This window comes from Rutilus rutilus (genome assembly GCF_951802725.1).
Source record: "Rutilus rutilus genome assembly, chromosome: 6".
NCBI classification, from domain to species: domain Eukaryota; kingdom Metazoa; phylum Chordata; class Actinopteri; order Cypriniformes; family Leuciscidae; genus Rutilus; species Rutilus rutilus.
This window is the reverse complement of record NC_140214.1, coordinates 28973359-28991460: the sequence shown is the minus strand read 5'-3', so window position 1 is coordinate 28991460 and position 18102 is coordinate 28973359. Positions and strand designations below refer to the sequence as shown.

At 38.3% G+C, this 18102-nt stretch overlaps 2 protein-coding genes across 3 annotated transcripts; one reads left to right on the top strand and one right to left on the bottom strand.

Annotated features, from left to right (window-relative positions):
- Positions 1-33: 33 nt before the first annotated feature.
- zte38 (zebrafish testis-expressed 38) lies at positions 34-6141 on the top strand (the record flags this gene model as incomplete). Its single annotated transcript, XM_084412058.1, has 12 exons — positions 34-53; positions 2378-2514; positions 2601-2664; positions 2810-2846; positions 2930-2950; positions 3046-3072; positions 4619-4686; positions 5096-5244; positions 5379-5617; positions 5704-5743; positions 5820-5863; positions 5952-6141. The coding sequence occupies 12 exons, from the start codon at positions 34-36 to the stop codon at positions 6003-6005; spliced, it is 900 nt and encodes a 299-aa protein (XP_084268184.1). The 3' UTR covers positions 6006-6141.
- Positions 6142-6325: 184 nt separating this feature from the next.
- aldh9a1b (aldehyde dehydrogenase 9 family, member A1b) lies at positions 6326-18101 on the bottom strand. Of its 2 annotated transcripts, none has more exons than XM_084412521.1 (12): positions 18006-18101; positions 17520-17731; positions 17181-17326; positions 16949-17078; positions 16521-16655; positions 15050-15246; positions 12615-12755; positions 9832-10020; positions 9645-9732; positions 9370-9511; positions 6997-7109; positions 6326-6876 (listed from the first exon to the last, which is right to left on the bottom strand). In XM_084412521.1, the coding sequence occupies exons 1-12, from the start codon at positions 18056-18058 to the stop codon at positions 6782-6784; spliced, it is 1641 nt and encodes a 546-aa protein (XP_084268647.1). In that variant the 5' UTR covers positions 18059-18101; the 3' UTR covers positions 6326-6781. The 2 variants fall into 2 exon arrangements, with proteins under 2 accessions (XP_084268647.1, XP_084268648.1); XM_084412522.1 differs by having other exon boundaries at positions 17520-17756; positions 18006-18077.
- Between the last annotated feature and the right edge of the window lies 1 nt (position 18102).

The window sequence follows — 18102 nt, the reverse complement described above, 5'->3', positions numbered from 1 at the left end:
CTTTGTAAGTGAGGGCTTTGTGTTTGCCGCCAAATGCGCGTGATCGGTGACAAGTGACTCGCGCGCGCTCACCGATTTGTCGCGGTCAGCGTCAGCGGTTTACCTTAAAAAGTTATAGCTGTAAGTTATTCTTCTTTCGGTTTTTAACAATAAATTATTATTTTAATCAAATAACACTTTGTCTTACATAAACATCGATAGATTTATTGAATTATCAACTTGTTGAATTGTTCATTGAAGCCATAACAGTTTTTGAGGGGATCATTTCAGTGTGAGGAAGCAGCTAACGTTAACGGTAACATTAAAGTGAGCGCAAACATGACAACCATACAGAAGAAACTGACTCAGGAAAAACAGGTGATTGCTGAGGTGAGATAATAAATCAATGACATTTAAAGTGTGAACGTAAATAAAATATACCTTTACAAAATATTCCATGCTTTCAAATAAGATCAATTAAACTTTAAAGTGGTTTCCGTTGTGTTACAACTGTAGCATCATAGTATATTAATTTGAGGTCTGCTTCATTCACTATAAGAAGCTGTCAGAATCATCATTTCTTTATTTTATTATTGTTGTGATTATCAGTGACAGTGGCCGCAAATGCAGTTAACCTTACCACAGTTTTACTATAATGTTAAACACTCCCTGAGGTAACGTTAGGCTAACGTTAACTGGAAATATGGACTACTAACGTTAGACTAAACATATCTGTAATAAATAGCAGGTCAATACCGTGGTATATATCAAATATTGCTAAGCTAACAAAATATTATTGTAATATTTCAGTTGTAATGCTTTAAGACCCATTAATTAGTGCTTTTATTTAACTTCAGTCCTTGTTTCATAGTTTGTCTGCACTGCCGTAAATGGTTGTCATTCATATTTCTGTTCATAAAGACCAATTGATGTTCAGTATATATTTGACTTATGTTCTCAGTTCTCACAGTTTATCATAGTCATGTTTGACAGGGAACTGTCATTTGATAGTCATATTTCCAACGAGAACAACATTCTTTTCCTTCAGAAATCTCACTAGGTTACAGAATATTCTAATCTATTAAAGATGCAGAAAAGTTCCTGCATTCATAACGTGACTGAATTATTGTTGTAATGCACAACAGAATTCCAAATGTCTCCATAAATAAAGTGCAGCTTGTTCTGACCGCAGCAGGCAGAGATAAATATATCTAGGCTATATCATCATAAAAATCATTAAGTCTTCTCTACTGACTGACTCACTCATTAAGACGGTCTTTGCCGCCATCTATTGGCGAAATAATGTATGTAACTTATTTGTAACTTTATATATTATAAATTATAAGGTATATTTTCGAAAGCTTAAACACTCAAAATTCATCCTGTGAAAAACGTTTTGAAATTAGACATTGTGTTTTTTTTTAATGTGACAAAATTTACTGCACTATTTTATAATCAAATCTTTTTCTAAGCTTGACAAAACATATCGTTGGAAAGGTATGGGTCTCTCAAGGTTCCATATTTATTGTTTTGTGACAGTAAAATGATGCATCAAAATAATTTCAATGGAATGTGGGTGTCACCCCGTGGCTATTTTTGGTATAGCGCCTAAACAAAATCTCACAGGAACCCTTTTGTGGTATCAATTTCAAATTTGGAACATAACTTGGTTATACATGTGATATGACTTTGATTTTCTAGATATTATTTTGTAAAATCTAAAATTAAGCAATAAGCCCCACGAAGAACAGCTAAGGGGGTTTTAGGCACTCCCTCCGCGTAATCCACTGTAAACATGGCTTCAAGGGGATTATTGCTTTTATAAAACGGTTACTCCATAAAAATATGAATTTTAATATTTATTTTATTCATAAAATAAACACCAGCAACGTTATAACACATTTATTTCTCCGCCAAGCAATGTAGTTCCAAAGAGGTTGCTAAGCAACACGTGAAGCAACAACAAATCACAAACCGCAGTTGCGCAGTAACACTGATGTAATGCGGTCATATGTTTGTTGAGTCTTACAACGGCTTCGAACGCGGCTCAACCAATCAGAATCAAGGACTGGAACTATCCGTTTTATAATAAAAATGTACAGTACATTTGCTGTACAGTAAACTTAAACGTCAAAAAACAGTTTTAACACTTTAGTTTTTCGAAGTGGTTTTACTTAAGCAGTGTCTTCTTTTTAAAAAAAGAGTTCTGTATTCCAAAGCTAACTATTTAAGTTTGGATAATGCATTTTCACACCTATGCTTAAAAAGGTCCCAAAGCTATTATTCTATTAGATGACAAAGCATTTGCCGTTCTGTGTCATTTGCGAACATTTGTGGATATAAACTTCAAGGCACTTTTCTTTGTAAAGCTGTGTTAATGTGAATTGAACTGAACCAGTGTATTTCATCAGGCTCTGGATACTGAGACTCAGTCACTGGTGTTTGTCAAGCGTATGGTGGTTATAGCTGTCTCCTCCATCACCTATCTGCGTGGGATATTTCCAGAGGACTCCTACAGATCCAGATACCTGGAAGGTATAAATATACACACTGGTTTATTAATGGCCGAACATTTGAAGTATCTCATACAAGTTTGTTCATTGATGAATGTTGTTCTTCAGATTTGTGTATCAAAGTCCTTAAAAAGGATTGTTCTTGCCCTGGAGCCCGCAAACTTGTCAAATGGTAATATGTTGCATATAATGAATTTGTACAGTAAATTGCCATGTTTGTTTATTTGAATGCATATGTGGAAATATATTTGTAATGATTCACTGAAGTGTAAAAAATGCTAAGAAAAGTGATCATAACCATACTTCTGTCCTTCAAGGCTGATGGGATGTTTTGATGCTTTGGAGAAGAGATATGTAAGTCAAAAGTACCATATTTCGATAGAAATCTATCTTTCTATTATTTTTGTCACTGTATTAATTTACTTTATTTTTTGCAGCTTCAAATGGTGGTCATTGGGGTCAGTATGCATAAGTAAATGTATGTTTTTATTTATATAATATATATATATATTTTTAAATAAACATATAAATGCACTGTTTTTTTTATACACAGGTACACACAAGCCCAGATGACAGTAATGTAAGTTCCAAGTTTCAATCTTCCATGGAGTTTTTAGATAGGGTTTCGTTTTTTATTTCATTTCATGCCAAGGACACCCAAATATACTTTCATGTTCAAGACTATTTATACTGTGTGAGGTACTGTGTAAGTGGAATTCCAAAATCAAATAATTGGCTTTTATATTTTATTATACTAAAAATCCCCCAGAAAATATTTATTTTCTATTTAAATTGACTTTTAAGTTTACCTTTTTTTTTAACCTGCATTAGAATATTGTTAAAAGAAATAATTTGAGATTTGTGGAGCACTGGACTATAAGTTGAGGCGTGAATCTAAACGCAAGCTGTATATTTATTTAAAGAGACCAAGCAGAGGAATATAGACACAAGAGAGATGCACAAACAAGACACAGGTGAACATAATCAGAAACCATGCTAACTAATAGAAAGAGAGTGGCCTTAGGGTACGTTTACACGACAACGATGTACTAAAACCGGAAAGTTTTTCCTTCACGTTTCTTTATGTAGAGACGACAACGTTGTCAGAATGATCAAAGTTCACACGGATCCACGGAAAACGACTAAAAACGCTGTATTCTGCTGCCAGGCTAGTAGTTGAAACACTACGCACCTATAGACTGAACATGTAATACTCATGCGCATGACGTCACCATTTTTCACAAATTCATGTTACGATAACCGTATCGGTTTCAAAAACTTGTACTTTGAAACCCGTTTCACTGTGAGTGGAATAAAATGATTGCGATGCAATTAATCTCGTAATTTACATCTTTAGTGGAATAAAATATCAAATTTAGCAATGTGTTAAAGGAACACTCCACCATTTTTTGAAATAGGGCTTATTCACCTTCTTTCCTACATTTAGATAGGTGGGCAAATGCATTTTTGTCTCAGTGCATGCATTGTTTTAGTTTGACAGGGTCGGCCCTAGCTTAGCTTAGCATAATGAATGGAATCCTTTGTTGCCAGCTAGCGTGTCATGAGTAAAAGTAATATATAAAATAAAAAAAAACCACCTAATTATTTCTTGTGGCCTGCGTTTTCACTACAAGTATCAGGCCCAAGTAGCAGTGCTTCGCCTGTGCTTCCCCCTAATATAGTCCTTAATATATAAGTCAATATCTGCCTAGGAAATCGCCTAGTGTTAATCTGCATCACTATTTGTACTCGTTGTGAATACGCAGGCCACAAGAAGTAATTAGGTTGTTTATTTTTATTTTTTATATCACTTTTACTCAGGACATGCTAGCTGGCAACAAAGGATTCCATTCATTATGCTAAGCTAAGCTAGCGCTGACCCTGTCAAACTAAAACAATGCATGCACTGAGACAAAAATGCATTTGCCCACCTATCTAAATGTAGGAAAGAAGGTGAATAAGCCCTATTTCAAAAAACGGTGGAGTGTTCCTTTAATTACTGCTTTACACACAATTTGTTAATTGTTCCAAGTGCTATACATTTTGAAACAATAAAAATGTGGACACCAGTAATATGACATTTCCAAACCTGCTGTTTTGTGTCTTGCATGCGTTTGTGTTCTCAGCACGTCATTGAGTCCTATCAGTTTAAGTTCAGATACTCTGAGTGTGGACCACAGATGGACATCCTGAGGTGTAGTATTGTACATTGCTCTATCTGTAAAACCAGATTTTTTGTAGTTTGCATTTCCTGTATGTCCTCAGTTGATGGCTACATAACAATCATTCTGTACAAAAGTTTGGGGTTTGTAAGATTTTCTTTTAAATAAATGTATATTTTTATTCACGCATTAAATTGATCAAAAGTGACAGTAAACACATTTATAATGTTAAAAAATATATTTATTTTTCAAATAAATGCTGTTCTTTTCAGGGAATCCTGAAAAAAAAGTATCCGTTTCCTTGAAAATATTAAGCAGCCCAACTGTTTTCAACATTGATAACGATAATAAATGTTTCTTGAGCATCAAATCAGCACATTAGAATGATTTCTGAAGGATCACTTCACACACACTAGTCCTCACCTCTTTTCTTCATTTCAGTAATGTGACTGGGACCATGAGAGTGACCTTAGAGGACACTAGGAAAGCTTCAACGCTCCTGATCAGGAAGCTGTTCCTCCTCATGCAGAATCTAGAAGCTCTGCCCACTGCTGTTTACCTTACTATGAAACTCTACTACTATGATGATGGTACTATATATCCTTCTGCAGTATGGAGAGTGAAGTGGACAAGAACTGTTGATTCATGACAAATATTGTGTTTTTTGGGATCAAATGAACGTGCTTAGTGAAATATCAATGCTTTTGTCTCCTTGCAACTTGAGTCACTCCACCTGAATACGAGCCACCAGGATTCAAGGCAGGTGTAAATGACAGCCTGTGGTTCGAGGGAAAGGCAGTGCACTTCAGAGTGGGCGATCTGCAGTCTCGCTTCCACACCATGAAGCTGCGTGTGACGGCAGCACAGAGCCGACTTGGGAAGCTACAGGACGGGGGCCAGTTGAGCGAGAACGAGACGGAGATCGAGACACCCTCTCTCTCTCAAATCAGAGCTGTAGAAACGGTACAAAGCAGATGGATCTTAATGTACAGGATAAGCTTTGATATGTGTTCACCAGACTGGATTCTGAAACATTTTTCTTGTGACAGATGGCCAGAAACTCTGACCAGGACCTGCCATCTGACAATGGTAAGCATCTAAACCTTTGCTCAGAAGGTCAGGCCTGCTTTGGAGAGTGTTTGCTGAATGTCTTGACCTTTTGCAGAATCTCTCGCACAGTTTAAACAGCCCAGAAAAGCTATCGCAAAGGTAAGCACTTTATGATTTATATGGTGATAAAGTGTTTTTTGTTTATTAAAAACACATTTTGATGCCTTTTCATTATATATTTGCACAGAGGAAATGTGTGAGAAGCAAACTTTCAAGGAGGAAAAAGAAGAGATGCTTTTAAGACCCATAACAAGTTCACATCAAACAAACATGTTTTTAAAAGGGTTTTTTGATTCCAGTATAGTAAAAATGGCTTTGTACCAGGTAGAAGTTTAAAACGTTTTTTGACTAAGTAATTAGTTCTAGAGAATTCATTCTCAAATTCTAAGATTATTTATTATTTATTTCTAATTTATAATGAGGCAACTTCCTGTTTGGTGTTGATGAAGAAGGACCGAGATATTTATTTGCTGAATGTAGAAAACAGTGTTGAATGAATGACACATCAGCTGTATGTACAAGAGTATGCACATAAAATAAACAATACTTCAGACTACCATCTTAATACACCAGCTCCTTTATTACAGTTATTTACCGCCTTTTGTCATTCATTTAAAAAATATTACCATATTTGCATAGTGTTTCCTCGAGCGAATGAATAGGTTAAAGCATACATTCACAGCATGGGTAAGATCTGATACACACGTACATCAACCAAAATATTACAATTTAACAATCAAATATAATGACAGTTTCTTTCACATAAATGCAGTTTACAATCTCTTACGCTCATTAAGAATTGTACCATCCTACAGTACAGGCACTTGATTGTGAAATATTCACAGACAGCTGCCGTTACTTGATAGAAATTATGTTGGCAGGCTAAACATGGTCCATTAGTGGTGAACATTAATACATTTCAGTAACTGTGCGTGTCAGTCTTTAGGCTACGTGGGTAATGCCACATTGAGATCTTCCAGTAGGATCCAATCATTAATCTTGGACCGGAATACGTGTTTAAAAGAGACTATCCACATCACCCATCTCCACCACCACAGTCTTCAACTGAGAATAAAATTCAATGGTCACCTGGCCATTTTCTCTTCCAATACCTGAAATCAGAGATAGAAGGTTGAGTTTAATTTGAGAGTATTTAGTGTTATAGAGCCAACACACACACACACACACACACACACACACAAAACATGTTGTAACTCCTATTGTCACCCGACCTGAGGCCTTGTATCCTCCAAATGGCACCTCCACAGGTGTGATATTGTAGTTATTGATGAAGCAAGATCCAGCCTGCAGGTTTTCTATAACTCGATGTGCTCTCTTAATATCTCTAGTGAGTCAGAAACAGACAGGAAAAGAACATATGAGCAAACGGGAAAGCCCCAGTCTAGCTTTGAAACATCAACCTATCACAAATACTACCGTTCAAAAGTTTGGAGTTTGTGATAATATTTTAGAAAGAAATGAATACTTATTCAGTAAAGACACATAAAATTGATCAAATGCAACAGTAAAGACATTTAAGTCTCGTTTAAAAAGATGCTCGTTTCTTGAGCATCAAATCATCATATTAGAATGATTTCTGAAGGATCATGTGACACTGAAGACTGGAGTAATGATGCTGAAAATTCAACTTTTCCATCACAGGAATAAATTACATTAAATATATATATATATATTAAAGTCCCCATAAAATCAAAATTGAAGTTTTTTGGCTTTTAGTATGAATATGTTAGCCTTTCCGTTATCTATAAGCTAGTGTGCGCAAAAACAATGATAAAATCCGCATTTAGAAGATACAAGCGTTCAAAACAGTCTCTCATTTCCGCCAATATGGATCAATGATTTTGATGACATCATTCTGCACTTCAGCTTCCCATCAGATTTTCTGTCTCTCTAGAATCTAAAGTGAAGGGTGTGAATTTTGGAATCCACTGCTGCTTCAATGTATATGTAATGAGTGATTATAATCAAGGTATTAATCAATATTTTTGCCTTCTAAACATCACATGAGTGAATGACTTTTCTAGACTTGTGAGATTTTACTTTGTTATAGAAGTTACCAGTGTGATTACTGAAATGTTCTTTTCATGTGTTCTCTGATGTCTGTATTTGATAACTGAATGCAGTAACAGTGCTTGCTCATTTAGCCTGGCTCCCAGAAATGAAATATGGAAAGATGTTTTGTTTTGTTGAGAAATGTCTTTTAAGTTTAACGTGTCAATACATTCATCTGTTTTTCGAGGGTACTCTGACAGCAATGGTCACAGGGGTCATTGAAGCCAATAGTTTAAGGGACCATTTCTTTGTTAAAGCTTTACTATACTGCGTTAGACTAAAGTGTAGCTCTCCTTGAGAGAAAGAACGCATTATCTTGATGTTTTGAGACGACTCTCCTGTTTATAGTTAGAGCCTGGCCAAATCCAACCTTGGAAAAGCTGTGTGTCGGTGTGTGTGTTAGTCTTTTTGATTGCAGGTTAAGGAACCACTGGCATTGTTGTGGATTGACTGAGTTGTTGTTCGGGACATGTTGGCGCCCAGCATCCCAAATCTGCGCCCTGGAAGGTCACGACGTGCCTAACTTCAGGGTCCGAGTGTCAGCTGCATAATCGATGGAGATATGCTTCCGTCTATCTGTATATGTGTGGAAAATTACTATGTTTATCTATTTCTTAGCCAATCAGAAACCGCAACCTGAAGCAGGGACGTAGCTTAGACTTTGGTGTAGGGTATAACTGCTGTGATCTTTGTAACTGTAAGCGGGGCGTCCTACAAACTCCTGTGTGAGTCTTGAAGCTGAACTTCTGCTGATGAAACTGCAAACTATCTTCAGTAAAACTTTTCTTCAATTTATTATAATTCTGACTCCGGGTCTTCTTTCAAACATCTGGTCCTTGGGTCCTAAACTGTTACCCCCTAACAAAAGAGTCCCGCCCCCTACATTATAAGTAGAAGCTGAAGCTGCGGCTGAAACCAGTCACTTGTTCACACATGTTGGCTCATAGTGCACTATATAGGGGATAGGGAACAATTCAGGTGTAAATATGCTTTCCATTGGAGCGAATGAAGTCTGGTTTCATGTTACTGTCACGAACCGCTGCAGGCCGCACACAGTCTGCTCCGGTCCAGAGACACGACAGCACAGAGCGGATCATACGCGCGAGTCAGCGCAGACCAGAAAACGTATCGGACCCATTTGAATTCTACACAGAATGCTATTTTAAAGCGATATGGAGGAGACTGGAAGGAGAAATGGTTAGAGATTAGGAGGAAACTGCGGCTTTACCGAGCTCAACGGCTCTGGCTGAGCTGTGATGTCAACTAAACACTATTGGCTAGTTTTAAAAAGGGGAGGAGCTGACTGTTGATATGCCCCGCCCTGTCTTCCTGTTTCAGTGGAAATTACATCAACACACTGAATAATGCTAAGCGTTTCAAGGCACTTCAGTGGGCCTTTACAATAGAAAAATTTTTTTTACTCTATATTGGATCAAATAAATGCAAATCGGATGAGTTGAGAGAACTTTTTTTTAAATCATACCGACCCCAAATGTTTGAACGGTAGTGTATAAAACTAACTTTCACTTTACTTAGTAAAGACCCCTGCAGCCAGACCCAGAGAGCTGTCATTGGCTCTCCGAAGAACCTCGTCCTCAGTGTCGAAGGACAGTACTGACATCACAGGCCCAAAGATTTCCTCTTTCACACACGTCATGTCATCAGTGCAGCTGTCTGGAAACAAGACGTGAATGAACACACTGAACGGACTGATTTGAGGAAGTGAACAGAATGAAAAATAACCCATTGAATGTTTCCAAAACACATGACCTCAAAACATCAGCTGCCAACCGTTTTTCTAACTCACCGAGCACACATGGTGTCATGTAGTATCCATCTTTTAGTTTAGGATCTGTTGGGATGAAGGGCTCCCCTCCACAGAGCACTCTGGCTCCCTGTCAAGACAAAGCAACTACTTTACTAAGCCCTATAATATAGTAAACACTACAATCATGCTACTAAATGAATATTTTCTACTAAACATACAGCTATACCTCTTTCTTGGCTTTGTCCACGTATCCCAGCACCCTCTCCAGGTGTGGTTTGCTGACCAGGGCTCCCATACGAGTTTCCTCCAACAGAGGGTCTCCTATCAGGATGGCTTTAGTTCTCCTGACCACCTCTTTCAAGAACTGAGGAACAATTGAGCTTTGCACAAAAACTCTGGTTCCATTACTGCACACCTACACGTGGGGAGAAAGAAAAGGAAATATTAAGGAATGGGGTAATACATGTTTGTAAGAAATCTTGAAGAGTGTATTTATAGATGCATAGTTGACCATAAATGGTATATTTAAAAAAGTTTTTACAGTGAATAACTGCAGCCAAACTGTTTAATTACTAAAAATAAAATTTGTGCAAAAAACAGTAATGCTGCCATGACATGAGGCGTACACTACCATTCAAAAATTGTGGTTAGACCTTAATACTTTTATTCAGCAAGGATGATTTAAGTTGATAAAAAATTACAGTAAATACATTTATAATGTTACAAAAGGTTTCTATTTCAAATAAATGATTTTTTTTTTTTTACTTTCTATTCATTAAAGAATCCTGAAGAAAAAAAAATGCATTATTGATTTACACAAAAATATAAAGCAGCACAACTGTTTTCAACATTGATAATAATAATAAATGTTTCTTGAGCAGCAAATCATCATATTAGAATGATTTCTGAAGGATCATGTGACACTGAAGACTGGAGTAATGATGCTGAAAATTCAACTTTGATCATATGAATAAATTACATTTTAGAATATATTACAATAGAAAACAGTTATTTTAAATTGAAATAATATTTCACAATATTACTGTTTTTACTGTATTTTTGATCAAATAAATGTAGCCTTGGTGAGCAGAAGAGACTTTTTAATGGTAGAGTATTTTCTGGTTTTCGTCTCTGCCTTTTTTTATGTCTGATTTATTTAAACATTTATTTTAGAGTGAACACATTTTCAATCAGACAACTTAAAATATTGTGTAAACTAAAATACTGTATAAAGCAATATTATTGTAATAATTATACGTTATAATATTGTTTCTAAAACGGATAGTTCCAGTCCTTGATTCTGATTGGTTGAGCCGCGTTCGAAGCCGTTGTAAGTTACTCAACAAACATGTGACCGCATTACATTAGTGTTACTGCGCAACTGCCATTTGTGATTCTTTGTTGCTGCATGTGTTGCTTAGCAACCTCTTAGGAACTACATTGCTTGGCGGAGGAATAAATGTGTTAGAACGTTATATTTTTTGTTGCTGGTGTTTATTTTATGAATACAATCATCTTAAAATTTATATTTTTATGGAGTAACCGTTTTATGAAAGCAATAAGCCCCTTGAAGCCGTGTTTTACAGTGGATTTAGAACAGCTAAGGGGCGTTGTTAGGCACGACGTGGAGCTGTTCTAAGGCCCCATCCACACTACTGCGTTTTCGTTTAAAAACGGAGACCTTTTGCTACGTTTGCACCTCCCGTCCACACTAAAACGGCAAAAACGGAGACCCAAAACGGAGAAGTTTAGAAACGCTGCCGACCCGTTTTTCGTTTTGAATCTCCGGAGGGCGTTTTAGTGTGGACGGGTCAAAACGGAGGACTTTAGAAATGATGACGTAGTAGAGGCTCACGCTCGGATCTATGATTGGGTGTCATCAGTCATGGCGTAGGCTATATCTTTCCTAGCAGCTGTTGTGCAAGTACATTCTGCATTTTACAATGCTAACTGCCTACATGCGCCAGAGGCAAGCTATTATTCGAGCGATCTGTGACAATTCCCGGTAAAATAGTGACAAATGTGACAATTCCCGTGTGCAACTGACAATTCCCGATAAAATAGTTTACGTTTGACAATTCCCGGTATCGACCGTGTACATGGAGCGTCGGTTTTGGGTTAACCCAGGAAGAACCAGCGCAAGGTTGGGATAATTTTATCAATGAAGTTGTGTTTACACCGGCTCGCGCATGCCCAGTGTTGGTGAATGGTCACGTGATCCGCGTTTTCAGTCGTTTTAATGTGGACGGAGATCAATTCTAATACGCAGCTAAAACGCTGGTGTGGACGGAGATCGTATTCGTTTTAATTCTCCGTTTCTAAACGAAAACGCAGTAGTGTGGACGGGGCCTAAATCCACTGTAAAACACAGCTTATAGGGGCTTATTGCTTAAATAAATATAGTCTAAAGCAATATTGCAGTTGAGCCCCTTTCACACAGCGCAATGAACCCGGGAAATTGCTGGCAAATTGCCGGAACGCCTTCTGTGTGAACGCAAACACGACCTGGGTTTAATGCCGGGATCGATGCCGGGTTGGGGACCTAGTAACATTGCCGTGTTCAGTCCCGGGACGCGCGCTGTGTGAACAAAAGCCGTAATAATGCCGTGTCGTAGTGATGACGCTGAAGCCGGGATCGTTCGCCAGCTGTGAAACGGTACGAAATGCGCAATTTTATGATCGAATCAGAGAAATAAATGCACAAGCGTGGTTTCGCAGCTCATAAGCAAACTGAAGACGCTGCTGAGACATTACAAGTCACATCGATGTCACGTGTCTTTCCGGGACATACACGGGTTGTGTGTGAACGCGCTCTCTGATTCCGGCAAATCACTGGCAGTGTGAATGAACCAAAATCAAACGAACCCGGGTCAAATCCCGGGTCACTTTATCCGTGTATTTTCCGGAATCTCTGTGTGAAAGGGGCTTTGGTCTATATCAGCTTGACTGTGATCATCTGTGACAGGTAGATGAGAAGGTAGACTTTGACTTGACCTTTCAATACAGTACCTGGCCTTGAGACAGGAAGTTGGCCATGAGTGCTCCTCTAACAGCGTTTTCTAGATCACTGTCCTCAAAGATGATCACCGGAGATTTACCTCCAAGCTCCAGCGTCACTGGTTTGACCCCTCGGGACGCCATTTCCATTATCTGTTGGGACAAAACATGCATTTAAACACAGGTTTTAGTGCATTACTACTACTATTAGTAAACTTCTCAATAGACTGCATAACGTCATATATAACGTACACAATTTATATTAAACCAGACACAATAACCAATTGCTTAAAGGAGCAGTTCACCCAAAAATGAAAATTCTGTCATCATTTACTCACTCTCATGTCGTTCCAAACCCAGAAGACTTTATTTTATTTTACTTACTGTAAAGCAGGGTTGTCAAACTCACACAAGCCCTGCAGAGTTTAGCTTCAACCCTAATTAAAACACACCTAATCCAGCTAATCAAGTTTTAAAAACAGTAGGTGTGTGTGTGTGTGTGTGTGTGTATTGAAGCAGGGTTGGAACTAAACTCTGTAGGGCTGTGGCCCTTTGTTCTGTAAAGTGTTACTGATATTTGAAAGAAATCTGAGAGGTTTCTGTCTCTTCATTGACAGTCCAGGCCACCAAAACCTACAAGATCCAAGAAGTCATAAATGTGTCATAAAATGAATCAAGCACTTTAATCCAAGTCTTGTGAAGAGATGCGATCTCTTTAGTTTAGTCTAGATTTAGTTTAGTCGAACTCTTTTTATTGATGCTTTTCAACAAGAGATATTCTGTTTTTCTTGTGTTCTTTGTTTATTAATAAAATCATGGGTGAGGGAAAAGAGCAGCAAGGACCAAATACTCTGTTACGTATACAAGAAATTACTAATCCATCGAGTTGTTTTTTTAAAGGTTCCATTGCATGCATTATTTTATTATTTTAGAATGTTTCCTGGGGTGCCCTTATAATGTTAGTATGTTTTTTAGATCAAAAGTTGTTATAATTTAGAAATAAAAGGCATATTTCCTAGCCTGATTTTAGCCTCTGATTTGAACGCTCTGTTTGAAGGGGTGTGTCTGTTAGAGACTTCAGTGTAAACGCCCACTGCTGTGATTGGCTGACATGCTTGCATATGAAATATCTAGCATTACATGTGGAACTCTCTCGAAAACTTTTACTATTACAGCTATTATACGTTTTTACTATTACAGCTATCAGGATTAACGAATCGTGAGAAGTTTTTTAAGTATTTAGATCTATTCCCATCACATAAAAGGTTGCAGTGATGAGCATTGAGCAGATGACAGCCTGTTGATCGCATGAATAAAGATCTTATCATTGCAACGCAGTTTCTGCACTCTCACTAATGATTTCGCCAATGCAAAAATGAGGTAAGTACAGTAAGAGCTTCGTTGTGGCGTAACAGCGTCATTGATTTCATAACGAGTTTTGGCAAGTGTCCAGATAAACTCGCGCTGTGTGATTGACAGCTTTGGCGATTGGAAAGGGAGCGTTCTTTGATCGCTTTCTGTATATATATTAATCACAGTTTAATCCTACTAGGAGAAACGACGTGAAGTTGATCGTTTAGTCACTGGCTTGATTTACTGATGCATAAACAGTATTGAACGACTTTGAGAGAAAGATTATCTGTCTGAACTTGAACAATTACACATCAGAAATTCACATAACCCACTGGTTCTTCAGAGGCTCGGATGAAGGAGCTAAAAAAATACCTTTGTGTTCATTTGTACATCCAAACACTGAGCAACTGCCATGCTTCCCTCGTTTGCAAGCCATGATGTCTCTCGAGGAAAAAACAATATCGCGCTCGCGCAGCTCATTTTCTCATGGGCGGGCCAAATTGTTTTTGCGGGCAAAGAAGAGAAAGGGGAGGTAACCTTTCCCTTTATGACAACATAAGGGGAGGATTTCTAGATTCGTCCATCTGAGCTTTCATTTTCTCAAAAATACCCAGGGCTTGGTTTACACCCATCAAAACGTCTAGCCACTGGGGGACCATAGGCAGGCTAGGGAAACTCATATTAAGGTTAAAAAACCTCATAAAGTGACATTTTCATGCAACGAGACCTTTTAAGTATGATATAAGAGTTATAGTTTAACGCTAAATGTAAAGAACAGAGTCCAGACCATAACAGTCAAAATAAATTTTTTCCCAGCAGATAAATAATTAAAAACACTGACAGCCAATCAGAATCCAGGACACTATAGAGAGCTCTTGCATTTCAGCAGACGACAGACTTGCAGTGTGGTTTTTGGTAACTTTGGTTACTCGGACTATCAAATGAAAGACAGAAATATCTTAATTTGTGTTTGGAAGATTAACCAAAGCCTTATGGGTTTGGAATGACATAAGGGTGAGAGAATTTTGGTTTTTGAGTGAACTAACCCTCTGTGACAGTCAGCTACTGTATTATCACCGCTGGAGTCCTCTTACTTTCTTTCCCGTGGGCACACTTCCTGTGAAGGAGATCTTAGCCACATCCGGGTGATGACACAGGAGAGAGCCCGTCTCTTCTCCGCCCTGCACCACATTGAACAGGCCCTCGGGAGCTCCGGCCTGGGAATAAATCTCAGCCAGCAGCACAGCAGACGCGGGGGTCACCGGAGACGGCTTGAACACCATGGAGTTGCCTACGATTGGACCGTAATAGCAGACTGTTAAGATAATCATTTCAGGCACAGATCAAGAGTGAAAGAAGAGGGTATTAAACTAATACAGCTCAATAGCCTTCAATAACCTTTCACTTCTTTATATCTAGCGTGAATAACAGTGGAGACTCGGCGGATTAAGGTCAGAGATTAGGTTTTAAAAGGTTGTTAACTTCAACAGCATTGAGGTATCATTCATATCCGTGGCAGGACATGTTATGTGCCACAGTTTAACAGTCGAGTTTAGGGGTTTGCTCAAATCTCTAACCCCTAAAAGCAAAACTGATGATGAAGTCAGAATGAAAAGGACATCCGCCCTATCTATTCTCTAAATGCATCTTAATTATTATTTTTGAACAATTCATGAATATATTTCATTTTGGCCTAGATTTGACCTAGATAACTAGATTTTCGGGTGAAACGACAGGCATCATTCGTACATGTCGGACTTCTCCCATAATTTAATCCTTTCTTACATTCAACTGCAAGCTCACATTCAGTCAACAACTGATGGATAAAACCAAGTCCCTGCACTCCGTTTCACTCGGAAGTGCATCATAATGCGGAAGAACTTCAACTTTAGGCAAGCTTTAACAGCTTGTCTAAACTAAGGCCAGGTACAAACAGAGCTGATATATGCCACATAAGATAAGGAAAGACTGTGAACTACATTTATTTATTTACATTTATTAAATTGGTAGACACTTTTATCTAAACTGACAGTGTTTTCAAGTAGGGAATGAACAATATATTGGTACTATATCAGTTATCTGCCGATATTACCGATTTTCTATTTATTTATTGGTATCGGTTATTGGAAAAAGTAATCGTGCAAGCTCATTTCCACAACTTTAACATTTAGAATATCTTAAAAAAAAGGTTTTAGCAAATGTAAATTCACTTGTAGCATTTAAAATTGTAATTTTTTTATTTTATTTTTTAGGCCTGGTTTCACAGACAGGGCTTAGATTAATTGAACTTAGTTCAATTAGGGTATCTTTTATTAATGTGCCTTAGGAAAAAAAACATTACTGGTGGTCATCTTTAGACAAAACAAGTGCAAGTTGCTTTCAGTTCATACGGCTCAAACATACATTTTAGTCTGGGACTAGACTTAAGCCTGGTCTGTGAAACCGGGGGATAGAATTTTCATTTCCATTTACCAGCTATTGGCCATAATAACATCAACAACAAATTATTATTAGTATGTGTGATTCCATGGAAACTTTGCTAAGCCACACTTATATAACGCATACCACAAGCGATGGCAGGGGCAGATTTCCAGGCTGCGATCTGGATGGGATAGTTCCAGGCTCCTATTCCCACACACACACCCAACGGCTCCCGACGCGTGTACGCAAATGAACCTCCTGCTAGCTGAACGTGCTGACCTGAGAAAGAATAGACGGTAACCCATCTGTACAATTATCATTTTAATTATATGTAGATTACCAGTCAAAAGTTTGGAATAACTAAGGTTTTTTCATGTTTTTGGACCTTTTGGTCATCAAGGCTGATCAAAAATACAGTAAAAAACATAATATTGTGAAATATTATTTCAATTTAAAATGTAATGTATTCCTGTGATAGAGCCGAATTTTCAGCATCATTACTCCAGTCTTCAGTGTCACGTGATCCTTCAGAAATCATTCAACTGAGAACGATCAACAACAAACCAACTAACCTGAAAGGACGGTGGCTTGTCCTGCAAAATACTCAATGCACAGTCTGGCTGAGTCCACATCTAAACGGGCTTCAGTGATGGACTTGCCATTGTTGACTACCTCTATCTCAGCTATCTCCTCTCTTCTCTTCTATTCTCGACAACAGAAATAACTGAAAAGATCAGACTCAGCACTTCTCGAATCGAAGCAGCATTATTATGTAATGCCTTAGGATGTCGGATCAATGCCTACCTCAATGAGTCTGGCCGCCTCCAGCATGACTCTGGCTCTTTCCATGCCTGCCAGTTTCCTCCACACTGCGAAAGCAGCACTGGCGCTCCGGACAGCTGCATCAACCTCTGTGGCCCCACAAGCTTGCAGCTGGCAAAGGACACGACCTGGGACACATCCATCAAGACACGACAGGATCAGAGATGGTAATGTTTTTAATCATAGAACATGCTGTATAGAAAAATAATCAATGCACAGGCATAGCCAGATGTGTCTGTGATCATGTGACGGGGCAAATTCTGATTGATCAATGCCTATAGTGGGGTTAAATGAAGAAATTAAGTTTTGTAAAAGCATTACCCGTTGCAGGCTCATATACTGGTTCGGATTTGGCTTTCACATCTTTGATGTTGACTCGGCCACCACACCAGAAGTTGAGTGGCTCTTTGATATGAAGGCTTCCTGAGGATGAGCTCCTGGTCCAGGTGTAGTGAAGGGCCCCACGGAGTCCCGGGGTCAGGAGAGAGCTCAACAGGGCCATCTTCATCTCCCTAACACTGAACTTTGATCCCCTGGACGAGTGTCAACAAACGAGGTCTTTTCAGATATTGCACCAAAACAGCGTCAAACACAAATTAGAAGAGATCTACAAAAACAGACATCAAAACTTAAAATGATCTGTATATGTAAGTTGTTTATGACTATTTTATCGTAGTAAAAGTGTGTAAAAGTCGATGGCAAGAACATCAGCTCTCCGATTAAATGCAGCCTACCACAGAGCAAGCGTTATGTTAAGGATTGAAAACAGAAACACTAGTAAGCAAAGGTGCAGTGACGTTCACTCACCTTCCGCTTCTGATCTGCTGTAGATTTCGGATCAGTCCAGCCCGTCCAGCCATGTTCGATCATTTTTAGGGCGGGGCTTACGCGCGAGAACGACTTC

What these genes read in the sequence shown, in the direction of transcription:
- aldh9a1b (XM_084412521.1), bottom strand. Translation starts at nt 18,058, where the DNA reads ATGGCTGGACGGGCTGGACTGATCCGAAATCTACAGCAGATCAGAAGC. An exon ending in TGCCCCTGCCATCGCTTGTG is followed by an intron (nt 15,247 to 16,520) that starts GTATGCGTTATA and finishes GTCCAATCGTAG; the next exon opens with GCAACTCCATGGTGTTCAAG. An exon ending in GTGTGCCCACGGGAAAGAAA is followed by an intron (nt 12,756 to 15,049) that starts GTAAGAGGACTC and finishes TTGTCCCAACAG; the next exon opens with ATAATGGAAATGGCGTCCCG.